The following is a 16,717-nucleotide window of genomic DNA, read 5'->3' as shown; positions in this document are numbered from 1 at the left end:
CTCTGGAACAGGTTTTCATCAAGGATCTCTCTGTACTTTGGTCCGTTCATCTTCTCCTCGATCCTGACTAGTCTCCCAGTCCCTGCTGCTGAAAAATATCCCCACAGCATGATGCTGCCACCACCATGTTTCACCGTAGGGACGGTGCAAGGTTTCTTCCAGACGTGACGCGTGGCATTCAGGCCAAAGAGTTCAATCTTTGTTTCATAATACCAGAGAATCTTGTTTCTCATGGTCTGAGAGTCCTTTTTGATGCCGTTTGGCACACACCAAGCGGGTTGTCATATGCCTTTTACTGAGGAGTGGCTTCCACCTGGCCACTCTACGATAAAGGCCTGATTGGTGGAGTGCTGCAGAGATGGTTGTCCTTCTGGAAGGTTCTTCCATCTTCTCAGAGGAACTCTGGAGCTCTGTCAGTGACATAGGGTTCTTGGTCACCTTCCTGACCAAGGCCCTTCTCCCCCGATTGCTCCGTTTGGCAGGCGGCCAGCTCTATGAAGACTCTTGGTGGTTCCAAACTTCTTCCATTTAAGAATGATGGAGGCCACTGTGTTCTTGGGGACCTTCAATGCTGCAGACATTTTATTGGCACCCTTCCCAAGATCTGTGCCTCGACGCAGTCCTGTCTCCGAGCTTTACGGACAATTACTTCAACCTCATAGCTTGGTTTTTGCTCTGACGTGCACTTTCTACTGAGGGACCTTATATAGACAGGTGTGTGCCTTTCCAAATGATGTCCAATCAATTGAATTTACCACAGGTGGATTTACCAAGGATGGTCAATGGAAACAGAATGCACCGGAGCTAAATTTCGAGTCTCATAGCAAAAGGTCTGAGTATTTAGGTAAATAAGGTTTTTATGCTATTTTTTATACGTTTGCAATAATTCTAAAAACCTCTTTTCAATTTGTCGTTATGGGTTATTGTGTGTACATGGATGATGAAAAAAATATTTGATCCATTTTAAAGTAAGGATGTAATGTAACAACATTTGGATAAAGGGAAGGGTTCTGAATACTTTCCAATTGAATCTGTAAATGTGCCTGTAGCTTTATCTGGTTTGCCATTCCAAATATTTTTTCCTTGCATTTCAAAAAGGATTCTCCTGGATTTGGTAGAGCAATGAATAATTATCTAGAAATTTTGCAGTTGAGATATTTAATCAGGGTGATTTTCTTGTAGATGGACAGGTGTTTCACTCTCCATGCTTCCAAGATCCTATCTATTTTGCTGAGTTTTTTATCAAAGTTAATAGTTGCAAGATCGCTCTTCTAGGAGACTTTCTCACATCAACTGATGAATAACACTTGGATTAATGGCACCACAAGAGCGTTTGTGTGTTGGCTGTGTGCTGGGCCCGGCCGGGCGCTCCTTCTCCCTGGAGGGATTACTCTCTCCTGTGTGACTCTCTGCTCTATTAATAGCTCCCTTTAAGGCCATTCACATGCTACTCCTCTCCTATATACCCAGGGGTTGGATGGAAGACCATCACTGACTGTACTGGTGCACTAATTATATGAACCAACCAGGAACGGGACAGGCAGCAGCCACAGACCCTACACCAGACCCTACCACAGACCCCTCCACACACACACACCACACACACACACACACACACACACACACACACACACACACACACACACACACACACACACACACACGGTGGGGCAGACCTAACAGGAGAGGCATTGTACTAGACTAACCACGCACTCACCCTGATGGTCCTAGCTATCTGTGATTTAAACTTGGATTGGTATAGGAACAAGAGCATTAGGCCAGGGGGTGATGTCTGATTCTCTTGGAAATGTCGAAATCGGACAAAATATTGTTCCAGGGAGGGTCGCCATCAGACCAACAACTCTCCCAGCAAATCAAGATTTGGGGTAGGCGGGGCAGGAATACAGGCAGAAATTTTGCTCATGTTTAGCTAGGGCATTTAGTGTATATGGCAGCAACGTCACCGGTGACACGCGTCCCATTTTCGACTCGTACTCTATCCCAACTGACGCCGGAACTTCTACAGACGTGTAAGCTGGTGCATTGGTACATTGTCAGAGGCAACCTGTCCAAGTCAGACACCTGTTTGGATATGTAAAGCTGGGTGATATGGACAAATATCAATTTCGAGATAAATTGCCTGAATTGATGCCCTAACGATAAGTTTATAACATTAATGTGCACCGTTTGTTTTGTCCTTTTTAAATGTGCTCCTGAGTGGCACAGCGGTCTAAGACACTGCATCTCAGTGCAAGAGGTGTCACTATAGTACCTGGTTCGAATCCAGGCTGTATTACATCCGGCCGTGATTGGGAGTCCCATAGGGCGGCGCACAATTGGCCAAGCGTCGCCCGGAGTAAGCCATCATTGTAAATAATAATTTGTTCTTAACTGAATTGCCTAGTTAAATAAAGGTTACAAATGCTCAATGCAGCCATTTTTATATCGATGTCAAATAATTTCTGGGTAACAGTTAAGTACGTTAATGTAATAGATTTCCATTCAAATGGGCAAAACTAGCTTTTTACTAAAATTATTTATCACGCAATAATTTTGCTAGGGCTGTCAAGGGAGTGGGAAGGGGAAACTGAAAACTAGCTGTTATTGGCAGAGCGGTTTGGAACTCTTTGTTATCGGTCTAGTAACCATTTTACCGTATGGTTATGTCACCGTTGAAAGCCGACACTCCCACCCATGCAAAACTGCTGATTTTTTAGAAGGTCCTGTGTAGATTTATATTTTCAACCATCAGCTATCAGGAAGTAACTCTGATTTTTTAAATTTAAAAAGTCACACTTTTACACTTTTTAGTTTCATCGGCTGTTGTACAATATGATAGAAAACACAGAAACTGAATTTGGACTCCACTGGGCATTTAAAGACGTCCAGCAATTTTACTTTTACTGTTGGAAACGATATTCCAAGTATAAATACAGTAAACACACTAAAGGATTACAAGGCTACTATTCTTTTACAGGCCTGGTAGACTTGTTCTGTAACACTGGCCTCTCCTGTGCTCTGTCTTACCCATGCTGCTTGGCTGGCTGAGATATTGCCCTGTGTAATGTCATGTTGACAGAAGCTTGGCCGAGGAAGTCCGGGTAGATAGTTGGTGTCTTAGCGATGGTCCATGATAAGGTCACTTTTAATAATACTGCCTGTGTGTTTTATACCACCTGTTTAAACTGCAGGAACAGACTAATGCACTATGTAGGAGACTCAGAAGACTAGACTACCTAGATATAAGTACTAGTACATATAGCCTTGGTTGAAGCTCTTGGGCAAACTGGTCTCTGATGGAAACCTCTTTACATGATTAAATTTTTATTGATCAGTTTCCCATTCCTCTGGTCTGTATGGTCTTTGTTCTTCTACCTGTGCTACACTGTTTACTGTGGATGTTACTCTTATACATGTTGACTAGAGCCACATTCTGCAGTGATGAGTGACCTGTAGGGTCAAGTGGTGTGTGCATGCGTGTGGGCACAGAGATGATCAAATGTTATTTGTCACATGCTTCATTAAAGGTCTCCATCTCTACTCCAGCTTTCTTTTATTATTGGTTTCAGGGCTCTGTTCAGGTATCCTCTCATGTGATTGCTCTGTTTTTGCCATGTTGTCCTCTTCCTCTCTGCTAGAAGTCTCCCTATTCTGACATCTCTTTCTCTCCCTGTGTGTAGACGTGCCGGCATCGGAGCAGCCGGAGCTGTTCCTGAAGAAGCTGCAGCAGTGCTGTACTGTGTTTGATTTCATGGACACGCTGTCTGACCTGAAGATGAAGGAGTACAAGCGCTCCACGCTCAACGAGCTGGTGGACTATGTCACCGTCAGCAGGGGCTACCTGACAGAACAGGCTTACCCGGAGGTGGTCAAAATGGTGAGGCTACAACACACTAAACAGAACATGCACTCATGCCATAAATATACTCGCTTCCAGCCAATTTAAGTTAATATTTATCATATTTATCAACAATGAACCTTAATCAACGTTTCTGTTTCACATCCATGTTGAAGTGCCTGAGTTGCCTATAAAACAGATTTTCATATTACTCACTCCATTCACATGTCCACTGCCTTAATCTTCAGGGAAGTCAGTTGATTGTGTATTGTTCTCTGTCCTGTCTCCCAGGTGTCTTACAACATATTCCGGACCCTTCCACCCAGTGACAGTAATGAGTTTGACCCAGAGGAGGATGAACCCACACTGGAGGCCTCATGGCCACACTTACAGGTAACACTGAGGCTACAATTGATGTGTGTGTGTGTGTGTGTGTGTGCGTGTGTGTGTACTGCCTTCTATTGGAGACTGAGTGTCGTTCCCCTCTGTAAAAACCTACCTGGAGTCCTTGGTATCTTGATGTTTATCTTTAATGCATGATGATGTGGCCGGTGACACTTTGCTTCTTGAAAGTCCAATATCTAGAAAACTTGACTGCTGACAGGCATAACATTTTGGGACTGTATCAACAGTGGACCAATAAAAAAAAAAATATATATATATCGTTTTTGAGTTGAGTTCCCCTTTAAGTCCTGGCTCTGACAGTCCCTTGTATGGTTAAGGTATGGCTACAGGTCTAGTGTCAGGGGCTCTATCTCTCACCCCCTTTTCTGTGTACCTGCTGCTGTGCCTCCCAGGACTCCTTTAGAAATGAGATGAACATCTCAAGGAGATTCTTCCTGGTAAAACTTTTCATTTAATTGTATTTATCTTATAACATTTCCAAAAACAGCCAAATTCATTTAACCAGTTTAAATAATATTTATATTAACCCGCCCAGTCATAAGCCCCTCCCCCCCTGGCCATCATGTAACCCTGGTTACCACTAAAGGTAATAAGGACCCTACCCAAGGTGTGCCTCTGACCTTTGACCTCCTGTGACCTATTGACCTCCCAGTCTGTCCTGCTCCAGTCTCTCCATAGCCTTACCTTTGCGTTATGAAGACTCCGTTCCTTAACCTCTTCCACCGCTCTTTCGCTTTCTCTGTGTCATAGCTGGTGTATGAGTTCTTCATACGATTCTTGGAGAGTCARGAATTCCAGCCCAGCATTGCCAAAAAGTACATAGACCAGAAATTCGTCCTACAGGTGAATGATGTTTTAAAATTATTATTATTTTACATTGGAGATGCTGTAGAGATGCACTTCAAAAATGTAGACTAATGTTGTACAAGTTTGAGTAGTTTGTAGTTGTTTAATCTCTCGTTCTCTCTCGCTCTCTGTAGCTCTTGGAACTCTTTGACAGTGAGGACCCTCGGGAGAGAGACTACCTGAAAACAGTCTTACACAGAATMTATGGGAAATTCCTGGGGCTGAGGGCTTTTATACGAAAACAGATAAATAATATTTTTCTACGGTAAGACGGCGCTCTTCATTCTCACTATATTCATACTGACATGGTACTTTCACGGATGTTTCACTAAGGTTTATTCTCTCGCTCTCTCTCTCTCTCGTAAAGTTTTGTTTATGAGACTGAGCACTTTAACGGGGTTGCTGAGTTGCTGGAGATCTTGGGAAGGTATGTGACACTGGTTTGACCTGTGGTTAGTTCTGACGCCTTTGTTCTCTGGCGCTGTCTTAATGGAGTAAAACATGTTTTACTTCTTCATCCTCCCTGGGCACTGTAGTCAAGGCTAAGGCTTGTTGGTTACCTTGCATAAAGTAGCTACAGTACCTGTGTAATTTGTTGGCCCATGTAAAGCGATTGATCGTTAATGTATGTTGGCCTCTGTCTTGGTAACATTTGATTCTCCAGTAGACTCAATAGTATATTCTGGCCTCTTTGTATGGACATGTATAATTTGCCTTACTGGCTTAGCTCTGCTTTTCTCCTCTCTCTCTCTCTCTTGCAGCATAATCAATGGTTTTGCCCTGCCGCTCAAAGCAGAGCATAAACAGTTCCTGGTCAAAGTGTTGATCCCCCTCCACACTGTCAGGAGTCTGTCCCTCTTCCACGCACAGGTAGTGTCTGTGTGTGTGTGTGTGTGTCTGTGTGTGTGTGTGTCTGTATGTCCAGGTGTGAAATCATGATAGTGTTGGTAATGTTCTACATGATTGAGTCTGTCTCCCAAATACTGTACGTCTCTGTCCAGTGAGTTGATCCTAATTAGTATTTTCCAACTATAACATTGACAATGTGTTCACATTCTTTTCTTTATTGTGACCTCCTATTTCCAGTTGGCGTATTGCATTGTACAGTTTCTAGAGAAAGACCCAGCGTTAACAGAACCAGTAAGTGCCCCCCCATGGTCACACCAACCCTCTAATCAGAAGGAACTTTGAATGATCAGGATTTCTCACTGTCTCCATTCATTCATCTACTTCCCCCATCTCTCGCTCTCATCACAGGTCATCAGGGGCTTACTGAAGTTCTGGCCAAAAACCTGCAGTCAAAAAGAGGTAAGAGCCCTGGCCGTTGTCCTAACTGGGGCTGGAGCAGTCACCTGCTGCTGCTGCTGCTGGGAAGTGTTAATGGGAGTTTAGATGTGGTACCTGGATAGTAAGGATGTGTGTGTGTTGTCCTGCTCATGTGTGTATGTAACTGTGTATGTTCTCAGGTGATGTACCTGGGTTAGGGTGTGTATGTAACTGTGTATGTTCTCAGGTGATGTACCTGGGTTAGGGTGTGTATTTAACTGTGTATGTTCTCGGGTGATGTACCTGGGTTAGGGTGTGTATGTAACTGTGTATGTTCTCAGGTGATGTACCTGGGTATTAAGTGTGTTTTAACTGTGTATGTTCTCAGGTGATGTACCTGGGTTAAGTGTGTGTTTGTAACTGTGTATGTTCTCAGGTGATGTACCTGGGGAGCTGGAGGAGATCCTAGACGTGATCGAGCCGACACAGTTCGTCAAGATCCAGGAGCCGCTCTTCAAACAGATATCCAGATGCGTGTCCAGCCCACACTTCCAGGTCAGTCAGTCTACACAGAAGAACACATCTTGTCAGTTTTTTAGGGTTCATCTCAGTATATCTATGACTGTTGTGCTGTGTAGCCTACTCCTATGATTGTTATCTTGGCATGACAATGACCATAGGAGTTTGCTCGACAGCACAACACTGATGATGGTGAAGACATCAAAACTATTAAATAACACACATGGAATCATGTAGTAACCAAAAAAGTGTTTAAAAAAATCTAAATATACAGTGGGAGACAAGTATTTGATACACTGCAGATTTTGCCGGTTTTCCACTTACAAAGCATGTAGAGTCTGTCAGAATCGGAATCTAAAACAAAAACAGAAAATCACATGTGTATGATTTTTAAGTAATTAATTAGCATTTTATTCCATGACGTAAGTATTGATACATCAGAAAAGCAGAACTTAAATTTGGTACAGAAACATTTGTTTGCAATTACAGAGATCATACGTTTCCTGTAGTTCTTGACCAGGTTTGCACACTGCAGCAGGGATTTTGGCCCACTCCTCCATACAGACCTTCTCCAGATCCTTCAGGTTTCGGGGCTGTCGCTGGGCAATACGACTTTCAGCTCCCTCCAAAGATTCTATTGGGTTCAGGTCTGGAGACTGGCTAGGCCACTCCAGGAACTTGAGATGCTTCTTACGGAGCCACTCCTTAGTTGCCCTGGCTGTGTGTTTCGGGTCGTTGTCATGCTGGAATACCCTGCCACAAACCATCTTCAATGCTCTTACTGAGGGAAGGAGGTGTTTGGCCAAGATCTCGCGATACATGGCCCCATCCATCCTCCCCTCAATACGGTGCAGTCGTCCTGTCCCTTTGCAGAAAAGCATCCCCAAAGAATGATGTTTCCACCTCCATGCTTCACGGTTGGGATTGTGTTCTTGGGTTGTACTCATCCTTTTTCTTCCTCCAAACACGGCAAGTGGAGTTTAGACCAAAAAGCTCTATTTTGTCTCATCAGACCACATGACCTTCTCCCATTCCTCCTCTGATCATCCAGATGGTCATTGGCAAACTTCAGACAGGCCTGGACATGCGCTGGCTTGAGCAGGGGGACCTTGCGTGCCCTGCAGGATTTTAATCCAGACGGCGTAGTGTGTTACTAATGGTTTTCTTGAGACTGTGGTCCCAGCTCTCTTCAGGTCATTGACCAGGTCCTGCCGTGTAGTTCTGGGCTGATCCCTCACCCTTCCTCATGATCATTGATGCCCCACGAGGTGAGATCTTGCATGGAGCCCCAGACCGAGGGTGATTGACCGTCATCTTGAACTTCTTCCATTTTCTGATATTGCGCCAACAGTTGTTGCCTTCTCACCAAGCTGCTTGCCTATTGTCCTGTTCACCTACTCTGCGTCTCACAAAGACACAGCGGTTGGAACCAAAAACCTCAAATTTGGACTCATCAAACCAAAAGGGCAGATTTCCACCAGTCTAATGTCCATTGCTCGTGTTTCTTGGCCCATTTTTTTGGCTTTAATCTGAGGTGCAGTTAACTCTAATGAACTTATCCTCTGCCAGCCAGCAGGTATGCTCTGGGTCTTCCTTTCCTGTGGCGGTCCTCATGAGAGCCAGTTTCATCATAGCGCTTGATGGTTTTTGCAACTGCACTTGAAGAAACTTTCAAAGTTCTTGAAATGTTCCGTATTGACTGACATTCATGTCTTAAAGTAATGATGGACTGTTGTTTATCTTTGCTTATTTGAGCTGTTCTTGCCATAATATGGACTTGGTCTTTTACCAAATAAGGCTAACTTCTGTATACCAACCCTACCTTGTCACAACACAACTGATTGGCTCAAATGCATTAAGAAGGAAAGAAATTCCACAAATTAGAGGACAAGTAGAGAGGACAAGTACATTAGAATGTCTAGTTTGAGAAAGACGCCTCACAAGCCCTCAACTGGCAGCTTCATTAAATAGTACCCGCAAAACACCAGTCTCAACGTCAACAGTGAAGAGGCGACTCCGGGAGGAGTTTTCCCCCGTCAATCTACACACAATACCCCATAAAACAGGTTTTTAGAAATTTTTGCAAATGCATAAATATTATTTTACCTTATTTTACATACAGTTAGGTCCATAAATATTTGGATATTGACCAAGTTATTATTATTTTAGCTGTCAACCACAGCATATTGGAGTTTAAATGAAATAATGAATATGAGCTGGAAGTGCAGACTTACAGCTTTAATTTGAGGGTATTTACATCCAAATCAGGTGAACGGTGTAGGAATTACAACATTTTTTATTTGTGGTCCCCCTCTTTTTAATGGACCAAAAGTAATTGGAAAATTGGCTGCTCAGCTGTTCCATGGCCAGGTGTGTTATTCCCTAATTAGTTAATTTACAAGTAAGCAGATAAAAGTTCTAGAGTTGATTTCAAGTGCAGCATTTGCATTTGGAATCTGTTGCTGTTAACCCTCAATATGATGTCCAAAGATCTGTCACTGCCAGTGACGCAAGCGATCATTAGGCTGAAAAATCCAAACAAACCCATCAGAGATAGCAAAATCATTTGGTGTGGCCAAATCAACTATTTGGTACATTCTTAAAAAGAAAGAACGCACTGGTGAGCTCAGGAACAACAAAAGGCCCAGAAGACCACGGAAAACAACTGTCGTGGACAGTATTCTTTACCTGGTGAAGAAAAACCCCTTCACAACAGTTGGCCAGATGTAAACCATTGGTATGCCTCATAAACAGTAAGACCAGATTAGAGTTTCCAAATAACATCTCAAAAAGCCTGTACAGTTCTGGAACAACATCCTATGGACAGAAGAGTATGGAGAAGGGAATTAATTGCTCATGATCCGAAGCATACCACCTCATCTGTGAAGAGTGGGAATGTATGGCTGCCAATGGAACTGGTTCCCTTGTATTTATTGATGATGTGACTGCTGACAAAAGCAGAAGGATGAATTCTGAAGTGTTTTTATAGCTATATTTTCTGCTCCGACTCAGCCAAATGCTTCAAAACTCATTGGATGGTGCTTCACACTGCAGATGAACAATGACCCGAAGCGTACTGCGAAAGCAACCCAATACTTTTTTAAGGCAAAGAAGTGGAATGTTCTGCAATGGCCAAGTCAGTCACCTGACCTGAATCCAATTGAGCATGCATTTCACTTGCTGAAGGCAAAATGCCCCAAGAACAAGCAGGAACTGAAGACAGCTGCAGTAAAGGCCTGGCAGAGCATCACCAGGGAAGAAACCCAGCATCTGGTGATGTCTATGGGTTCCAGACTTCAGGCAGTCATTGACTGCAAAGGATTTGCAACCAAGTATTAAAACTCAAAATTTTAATTTATGAATATGTTAGTTTGTCCAATGACTTTTGAACCCCTAAAATTGGGGGGCTATGTATAAAAATTGTTTTAATTTCTACACGGTTCATACAATAATTTTGACAACCTTTAAATTGAAGATTAAAGTCTACACTTAAAGCACATCTTGATTGTTTCCTTTCAAATCCATAGTGGCGGCGTACAGAGCCAAAATTATGCAAATTGTGTCACTGTCCAAATACTTATGGACCTGACTAAGATCCAAATCAGAGCATGACAGACGTAGGTTTACCATGTTGAGAAATAAGGTGATGAAAGAAATCAGACAGGCCAAGGCAAACTTTTTTATTAACATAATTGGTGAAGCAAAGGGAAATTCTAAACTGATCTGGGAGAATCTAAAAAAGTTAACAGGGAAAGACCATAGTAACACTGCAAAAAGACTAGAAATCATGGTGAATAACAATCTAACACAGGATGCAGTTGAAATAGCAATAGCCTTCAATTCCTACTTTATTGACTCTGTCAGGGTACTGACACAGAACCCCTCCACTGGTTTCTTGGGCTCAGTGCGAGTAAATGATGCTCAACCTGTCTTCATCATAAGGGAGGTTTCTGAGTCAAAGGTGGACAAGGTGATTAGCTCACTAAAGAACTCTAAAGCTAAAGATGTGTTTGGGATGGACTCTACCTTTCTTAAAAACTACAAAGAGTCACTCATTGGCCCCATTACTAAGGTCACCAACACATCTATTGGTCTCGGTGTGTTTCCAAGGGTATGGAAGTCGGMYATAATAACGGCCATCTTTAAATCAGGCGACCCTGCTGACGTGAGTAACTACAGGCCCATTAGTATACTACCTGTGGTGTCAAAGGTTGCTGAAAAGTGTGTAGCAGAACAACTGATTGCCCACCTCAACAACAGCCCCTTCACATTACATTCCATGCAGTTTGGCTTCAGAGCGAAACACTCCACAGAAACGGCCAACTGCTTTCTTTTGGAAAATGTGAAGTCCAAGATGGACAAAGGGGGCGTTGTTGGGGCTGTGTTTCTGGACCTAAGTAAGGCTTTTGATACTGTTAACCATGAGATTCTCATCACAAAATTGTCCAAGTTCAACTTTTCCCCCGATGCCTTGAGATGGATGAAATCATACCTTGAAGGCAGAACTCAGTGTGTCAGAGTGAGCAATGAGCTGTCGCCCACTCTTAGCTATGATGTGGGCGTGCCCCAAGGGTCAATACTGGGGCCCCTCCTGTTCAGCCTGTACATTAATGATCTGCCTTCTGTCTGTACTGGGTCTGAAGTTCAAATGTATGCAGATGATACAGTGATATATGTGCATGCAAAGAGCAAACAACAAGCTGCACAAGAACTCACTACTGTACTGGTCCAGGTTACAAAGTGGCTCAGTAACTCGTGTTTGCATCTCAATGTGAAAAAAAATGTTTGCATGTTCTTCACAAAGAGGGCAACAGATGCTACTGAGCCAGATGTCTATGTGTCAGGGGAGAAGCTCCAGGTGGTATCTGATTTTAAGTACCTTGGCATCATACTTGATTCCAACCTCTCTTTTAAAAAGCATGTGCAAAAGGTAATTCAAATAACCAAATTCAACCTAGCTAATTTCCGATTTATACGAAATTGTTTGACTACAGAGGTAGCAAAACTGTACTTCAAATCTATGATACTCCCCCACTTAACATACTGCTTGACTAGTTGGGCCCAAGCTTGCTGTACAACATTAAAACCTATTCAGTCTGTCTACAAACAGGCTCTCAAAGTGCTTGATAGGAAGCCCAATAGCCATCATCACTGTTACATCCTCAGAAAGCATGAGCTCCTGAGTTGGGAAAATCTTGTGCAATACACCGACGCATGTCTTGTATTCAAGATCCTAAATGGCTCACAGAGAATCTGCATTCTCTGTGAGAGCTTCCCATGTCTGGAATACACTGCCATCAGACACACATAACTGCACCACATATCACACTTTCACAAAATGCTTGAAGACATGGCTAAAGGTCAATCAGATTTGTGAACATGGTCCCTAGCTGTGTGTTGCCGCTTTCCATGTCTGTTGTCTGTAACTTGTGAGGTGTGGAAACACTTTGTTGCTTTTATGAATTTTGTCTTGTTGCTTTTTGTTCTATGTTGCTCTGTCTGTATGCTACGTCTTGCTTGTCCTATGTTTCTATGTCTGTATGCTATGTCTTGTTCTATGTTGCTATTGTCTATATTGTAATTGTTTTTAATAACCTGCCCAGGGACTGCGGTTGAAAATTAGCCGGCTGGCTAAAACCGGCACTTTTACTGAAACGTTGATTAATGTGCACTGTCCCTGTAAAAATAAAAATAAACTCAAACTCAAACTAAGGATTCATACCCTTTGCTATGAGACTCCAAATTTAGCTCAGGTGTATCGTGTTTCCATTGATCATCTTCGAGATGTTTCTACAACTTGGAGTCCACCTGTGGTAAATTCAATTGATTGGACATGATTTGGAAAGGCACACACCTGTCTATATAAGGTCCCACACTTGACAGTGCATGTCAGAGCAAAAACCAAGTCATGAGGTCAAAGGAGTTCGTAGAGCTCTGAGACAGGATTGTGTCGAGGCACAGATCTGGGGAAGGGTACCAAAAAATGTCTGCAGCATTTGTAGTGCTATCTGCAGAGTTTGCTCGGTACATGTTGCAATTCTTCAGCCATTCCTGGACCTGTTCTTTTCTGCAGATCCTCTCAAGCTCTGTCAGGTTGGATGGGGAGCCATGCTGCACAGCTATTTTCAGGTCTTTCCAGAGATGTTCGATCGGGTTCAAGTTCGGGCTCTGGCTGGGCCGCTCAAGGACATTCAGAGACGTGTCCCGAAGCCACTCCTGTGTTGTCTTGGCTGTGTGCTTAGGGTCTTTGTCCTGTTGGAAGGCGAACCTGAGATCCAGTCAAGGATCTCTATACTTTGCACCGTTCATCTTTCTCTCGATCCTGTTTAGTATCCCAATCCCTGCCGCTGAAAAACATCCCCACACCATTATCCTTCACCGTAGGAATGTTGCCAGGTTTCCTCCAGACGTGACGCTTGGCTTTCAGGCCAATCTTGGTGTCATCAGACCAGAGAGTCTTGTTTCTCATGGTCTGAGAGTCCTTTAGGTGACTTTTGGCAAACTCCAATAGGGCGGTCCTGTGCCTTTTACTGGGGGGCTTCCGTCTGACCACTCTAACATAAGGGCCTGATTGGTGGAGTGCTACAGAGATGGTTGTCCTTCTGGAAGGTTCTCCCATCTCTACATTGGTACTCTAGAGCTCTGTCAGTGACCATTGGGTTCTTGGTCACCTCTAACCAAGGCCCTTCTCCCCCGATTTCTGTTTGGCCGGGCGGCCAGCTTTAGGAAGAGTCTTGTTGGTTCCAAACTTCTTCCATTTAAGAATGATGGAGGCCACAGTGTTCTTGGGGACCTTCAATGCTGCAGAAACGTTTTGTTACCCTTCCCCAGATCTGTGCCTTGACACAACCCTGTCTCGGAGCTCTATGGACAATTCCTTCGACCTCATGGCTTGGTTTTTGCTCTGACATACACTGTCAACTGTGGGACCTTATATAGACAGGTGTGTGCCTTTCCAAATCATGTCCAATCAATTGAATTTACCACAGTTGGACTAACATTTAAGTCATTTAGCAGACGCTCTTATCCAGAGCGACTTACATATTGGAACGTTCATACATATTCATCCTGGTCCCCCCGTGGGGAATGAACCCACAACCCTGGCGTTGCAAGCGCCATGCTCTACCAACTGAGCCACACGGGACTACAATCAAGTTGTAAAAACATCTCATGGGTGATCGATGGAAATAGGATGCACCTGAGCTCAATTTCGAGTCTCATAATAAATGGTCTGAATACTTATATAAATAAATTATTTGTTAAAAAAAATATATATAAATGTACAATATTTCTAAAAAAATGTTTTTGCATTGTCATTATGCGGTATTGTGTCTGGATTGATATCCAGACACAAGGTATAATTTAAATGGAAAAATTCCAATGTTGAATCCAGTGTTGTTTTGCATATCAGTTCATAAACCATGTGCCATGGAAACTCTTTTTCAATCTATAGTGCACACGTACATTTTTTGGTAACTGGTATACTTTTTTACTCATCACAATTTTCTTTAACCAATTTTGGTCTTTAGCTGCATATGTGACAACTCCACAAGTCCTATTCATGAGATAATTTACAAAAAAATTGTTGTTGAGTTGAACCACAATATTTGTTTGTATTATTTGTTCTGTCTTTTCTGGTGGATTAAACTGAAATTGCAACCATCTTTCAATGGCTGTTTGTATTCAATCTCTGTGTGTTTCTGTCCCTGGCAGGTGGCGGAGAGGGCCCTGTACTACTGGAACAATGAGTACATCATGAGTCTGATCGAGGAGAACTCCAGCGTCATCCTGCCCATCATGTTCGCCAGCCTCTACAGGATCTCCAAAGAGCACTGGAACCCGTGAGTCCACCTCAGCACACCCCTCACACATAGATTTATCCAATCAGAAAACTTGATTTATCTTCTTGTATTTATTTGGTTGTATATTGTTTAGACTCTTGGCTCATTATAGAAAAAATGAAGTGTAAAAGAGTTCATGTTGGCTGTGTTTTACATGTTTTACATTTTTCTTGCAGGGCGATAGTGGCGTTGGTGTACAACGTACTAAAAGCCTTCATGGAGATGAACAGTACCTTGTTTGATGAACTCACAGCTACTTACAAGTCAGACCGCCAGCGGTAAGATATGCAGCATCACTAAAGGATCGTATGTGGTGTGGTCAGAGCACTGTTGTAGTTTTTTAAACACCCACTCACTCGTATAGGCCATGCTCACTACACGGGTTCATACCAAACATTTACAGTTTTTTATATACAGAATCTCACTTTCTCTCATATACTGTGTGTGTGTGTAATATTGTGATTCTTAACTCTGGCAGCATAAGACATTTTGATTGGGTGGTACTTGGCCAAGAGTTGTTGTGGTGGTAAACCCAGTAGTAATCTCTCAGTAATCTGCAGCTAGTCCCCCCTCCCCCCCTGTGTGATCTGTACTGTCTGCAGTGAGAAGAAGAAAGAGAAGGAGAGGGAGGAGCTTTGGAAGAAGCTGGGGGACCTGGAGCTGAAGAGGGGCCTTAGGAGCGATGGGATCATTCCCACTTAACGAAGCGCCACACTCCCCTCCCATCCATGTCCACCGGAGCGCGCCCTCTGGAACGACATGGAGCAACCGTGGTTTTTTTCTTTTTTTTCCCTTTTCTGTATTGTGCGACTTACTTTACGGTAGATTCACACGTCTGTTTCATTATTTCAACATCACTGTAAATAACTTTTTCTTTTTCCCTTAAACTGATATTACTGCGAAAAAAATTATTAAAAAAAGGAAGAAAAAACGAGAAAAAGAACTTGTGTGGGAAAAAAAGACATTGGACAGTAGGACTTGAAATGAACTCTTCTTGGAAAAAAATCTACAGCGAAAGAAAAGATTGTTTTAACCTTGCCCTTTGAGAACCCCACTTTCCCTGAATACAAACCCATTTTCCATCTCTACAAACCCATGCTCTTTCTCTCTTTCACTCTGTCTCCTGTGGTGCTTCTGTACCTCTCTCCCTGTGTGGGACGTCCTGACTGAGTGAGATACTTGGGAGGCTCCGCCCTGACCAAGAGGACACCCCTTCCCTCCGTAAGGACCAGCCTCTGACCCCTCCTGACCTGCCTCTCTCCATGCTCAAGCTAAGCTAGTATTATGGACCCATTAGCCATGAGGAAATGAATTGAACCCCTCGTCTTTCTCGACCCTTCCTCCAAGAGGCAAACATGTTAAGGGCCTGTATGTACAGGGAGTTAAAAAGAAACGGTAAAGGGAAGGTCTTCATACACACACTTACATCCACCCTCTCGCACCATTTTCTCCCCACTTCCACATTTTGTTTCTGTTCACTTATCTGTGTGCATCTGGCTCCCCAATGATTGATTGGTTTCTGTCAGTTCAGTTGTCTCTCTTTGGGTTTGTGGACTTTGACGCTGCAGTACCAGGCAGCCTGGTATCAGTCTGGCACTGGTACCCTCCAGCCACACAGCAAATACGAAAAAAGTAAAACGATTGCGAGCTGTAGAGAAGCGCCAAACTCTCCTATTGTGAAAAGGAGCATCCGTCCCGGGTGTACTCTTCACAGTATTTCAAAATTGTATATTGTTATTATATGCAGTACACTGATATCTTGTATCTTGTAGTAATTTAGCATATATTTTTGCTTAGGAACAGTCGAGGAGTATCCAGTATATAAGAGGTATTATAAAAGGTAAGACTTACTGGTATTTATGATAGTGTTTTCCCCTCTTTCTTTTTTCTCTTTTTGTTTCCTTCTTGGTTTTTAGCTCTCATTTTTGATTTTTTTGATTAAGCTTCTTTGACCATCAGATCTTTTTTTTAGTTGTGGAGTGAGGGCAGGGCAGAGAGAGGA

The 16,717-nt window shown here is 43.1% G+C and overlaps 1 protein-coding gene across 2 annotated transcripts in view; it reads left to right on the top strand.

Moving 5' to 3' along the window:
• The window catches only part of ppp2r5eb (protein phosphatase 2, regulatory subunit B', epsilon), a 33,619-nt gene extending 18,044 nt beyond the window's left edge, over nucleotides 1-15,575 (top strand). For both annotated transcript variants that reach the window (XM_023994418.3, XM_070445150.1), the window contains 12 exons: nucleotides 3,681-3,877; nucleotides 4,130-4,231; nucleotides 4,994-5,086; nucleotides 5,224-5,354; nucleotides 5,457-5,516; nucleotides 5,851-5,959; nucleotides 6,176-6,229; nucleotides 6,347-6,415; nucleotides 6,809-6,910; nucleotides 14,588-14,715; nucleotides 14,892-14,993; nucleotides 15,318-15,575. In XM_023994418.3, the coding sequence (XP_023850186.1) occupies nucleotides 3,681-3,877; nucleotides 4,130-4,231; nucleotides 4,994-5,086; nucleotides 5,224-5,354; nucleotides 5,457-5,516; nucleotides 5,851-5,959; nucleotides 6,176-6,229; nucleotides 6,347-6,415; nucleotides 6,809-6,910; nucleotides 14,588-14,715; nucleotides 14,892-14,993; nucleotides 15,318-15,417 (1,247 nt within the window). In that variant the 3' untranslated portion in view covers nucleotides 15,418-15,575. The remainder of the gene's footprint in view (nucleotides 1-3,680; nucleotides 3,878-4,129; nucleotides 4,232-4,993; nucleotides 5,087-5,223; nucleotides 5,355-5,456; nucleotides 5,517-5,850; nucleotides 5,960-6,175; nucleotides 6,230-6,346; nucleotides 6,416-6,808; nucleotides 6,911-14,587; nucleotides 14,716-14,891; nucleotides 14,994-15,317) is intronic.
• The last annotated feature ends 1,142 nt before the right edge of the window (nucleotides 15,576-16,717 follow it).

The sequence above is a fragment of the Salvelinus sp. IW2-2015 genome, linkage group LG9 (assembly GCF_002910315.2).
Source record: "Salvelinus sp. IW2-2015 linkage group LG9, ASM291031v2, whole genome shotgun sequence".
NCBI classification, from domain to species: domain Eukaryota; kingdom Metazoa; phylum Chordata; class Actinopteri; order Salmoniformes; family Salmonidae; genus Salvelinus; species Salvelinus sp. IW2-2015.
Note: the sequence above shows the minus strand (reverse complement) of the source record. Positions and strands in the feature narration are given on the sequence as shown.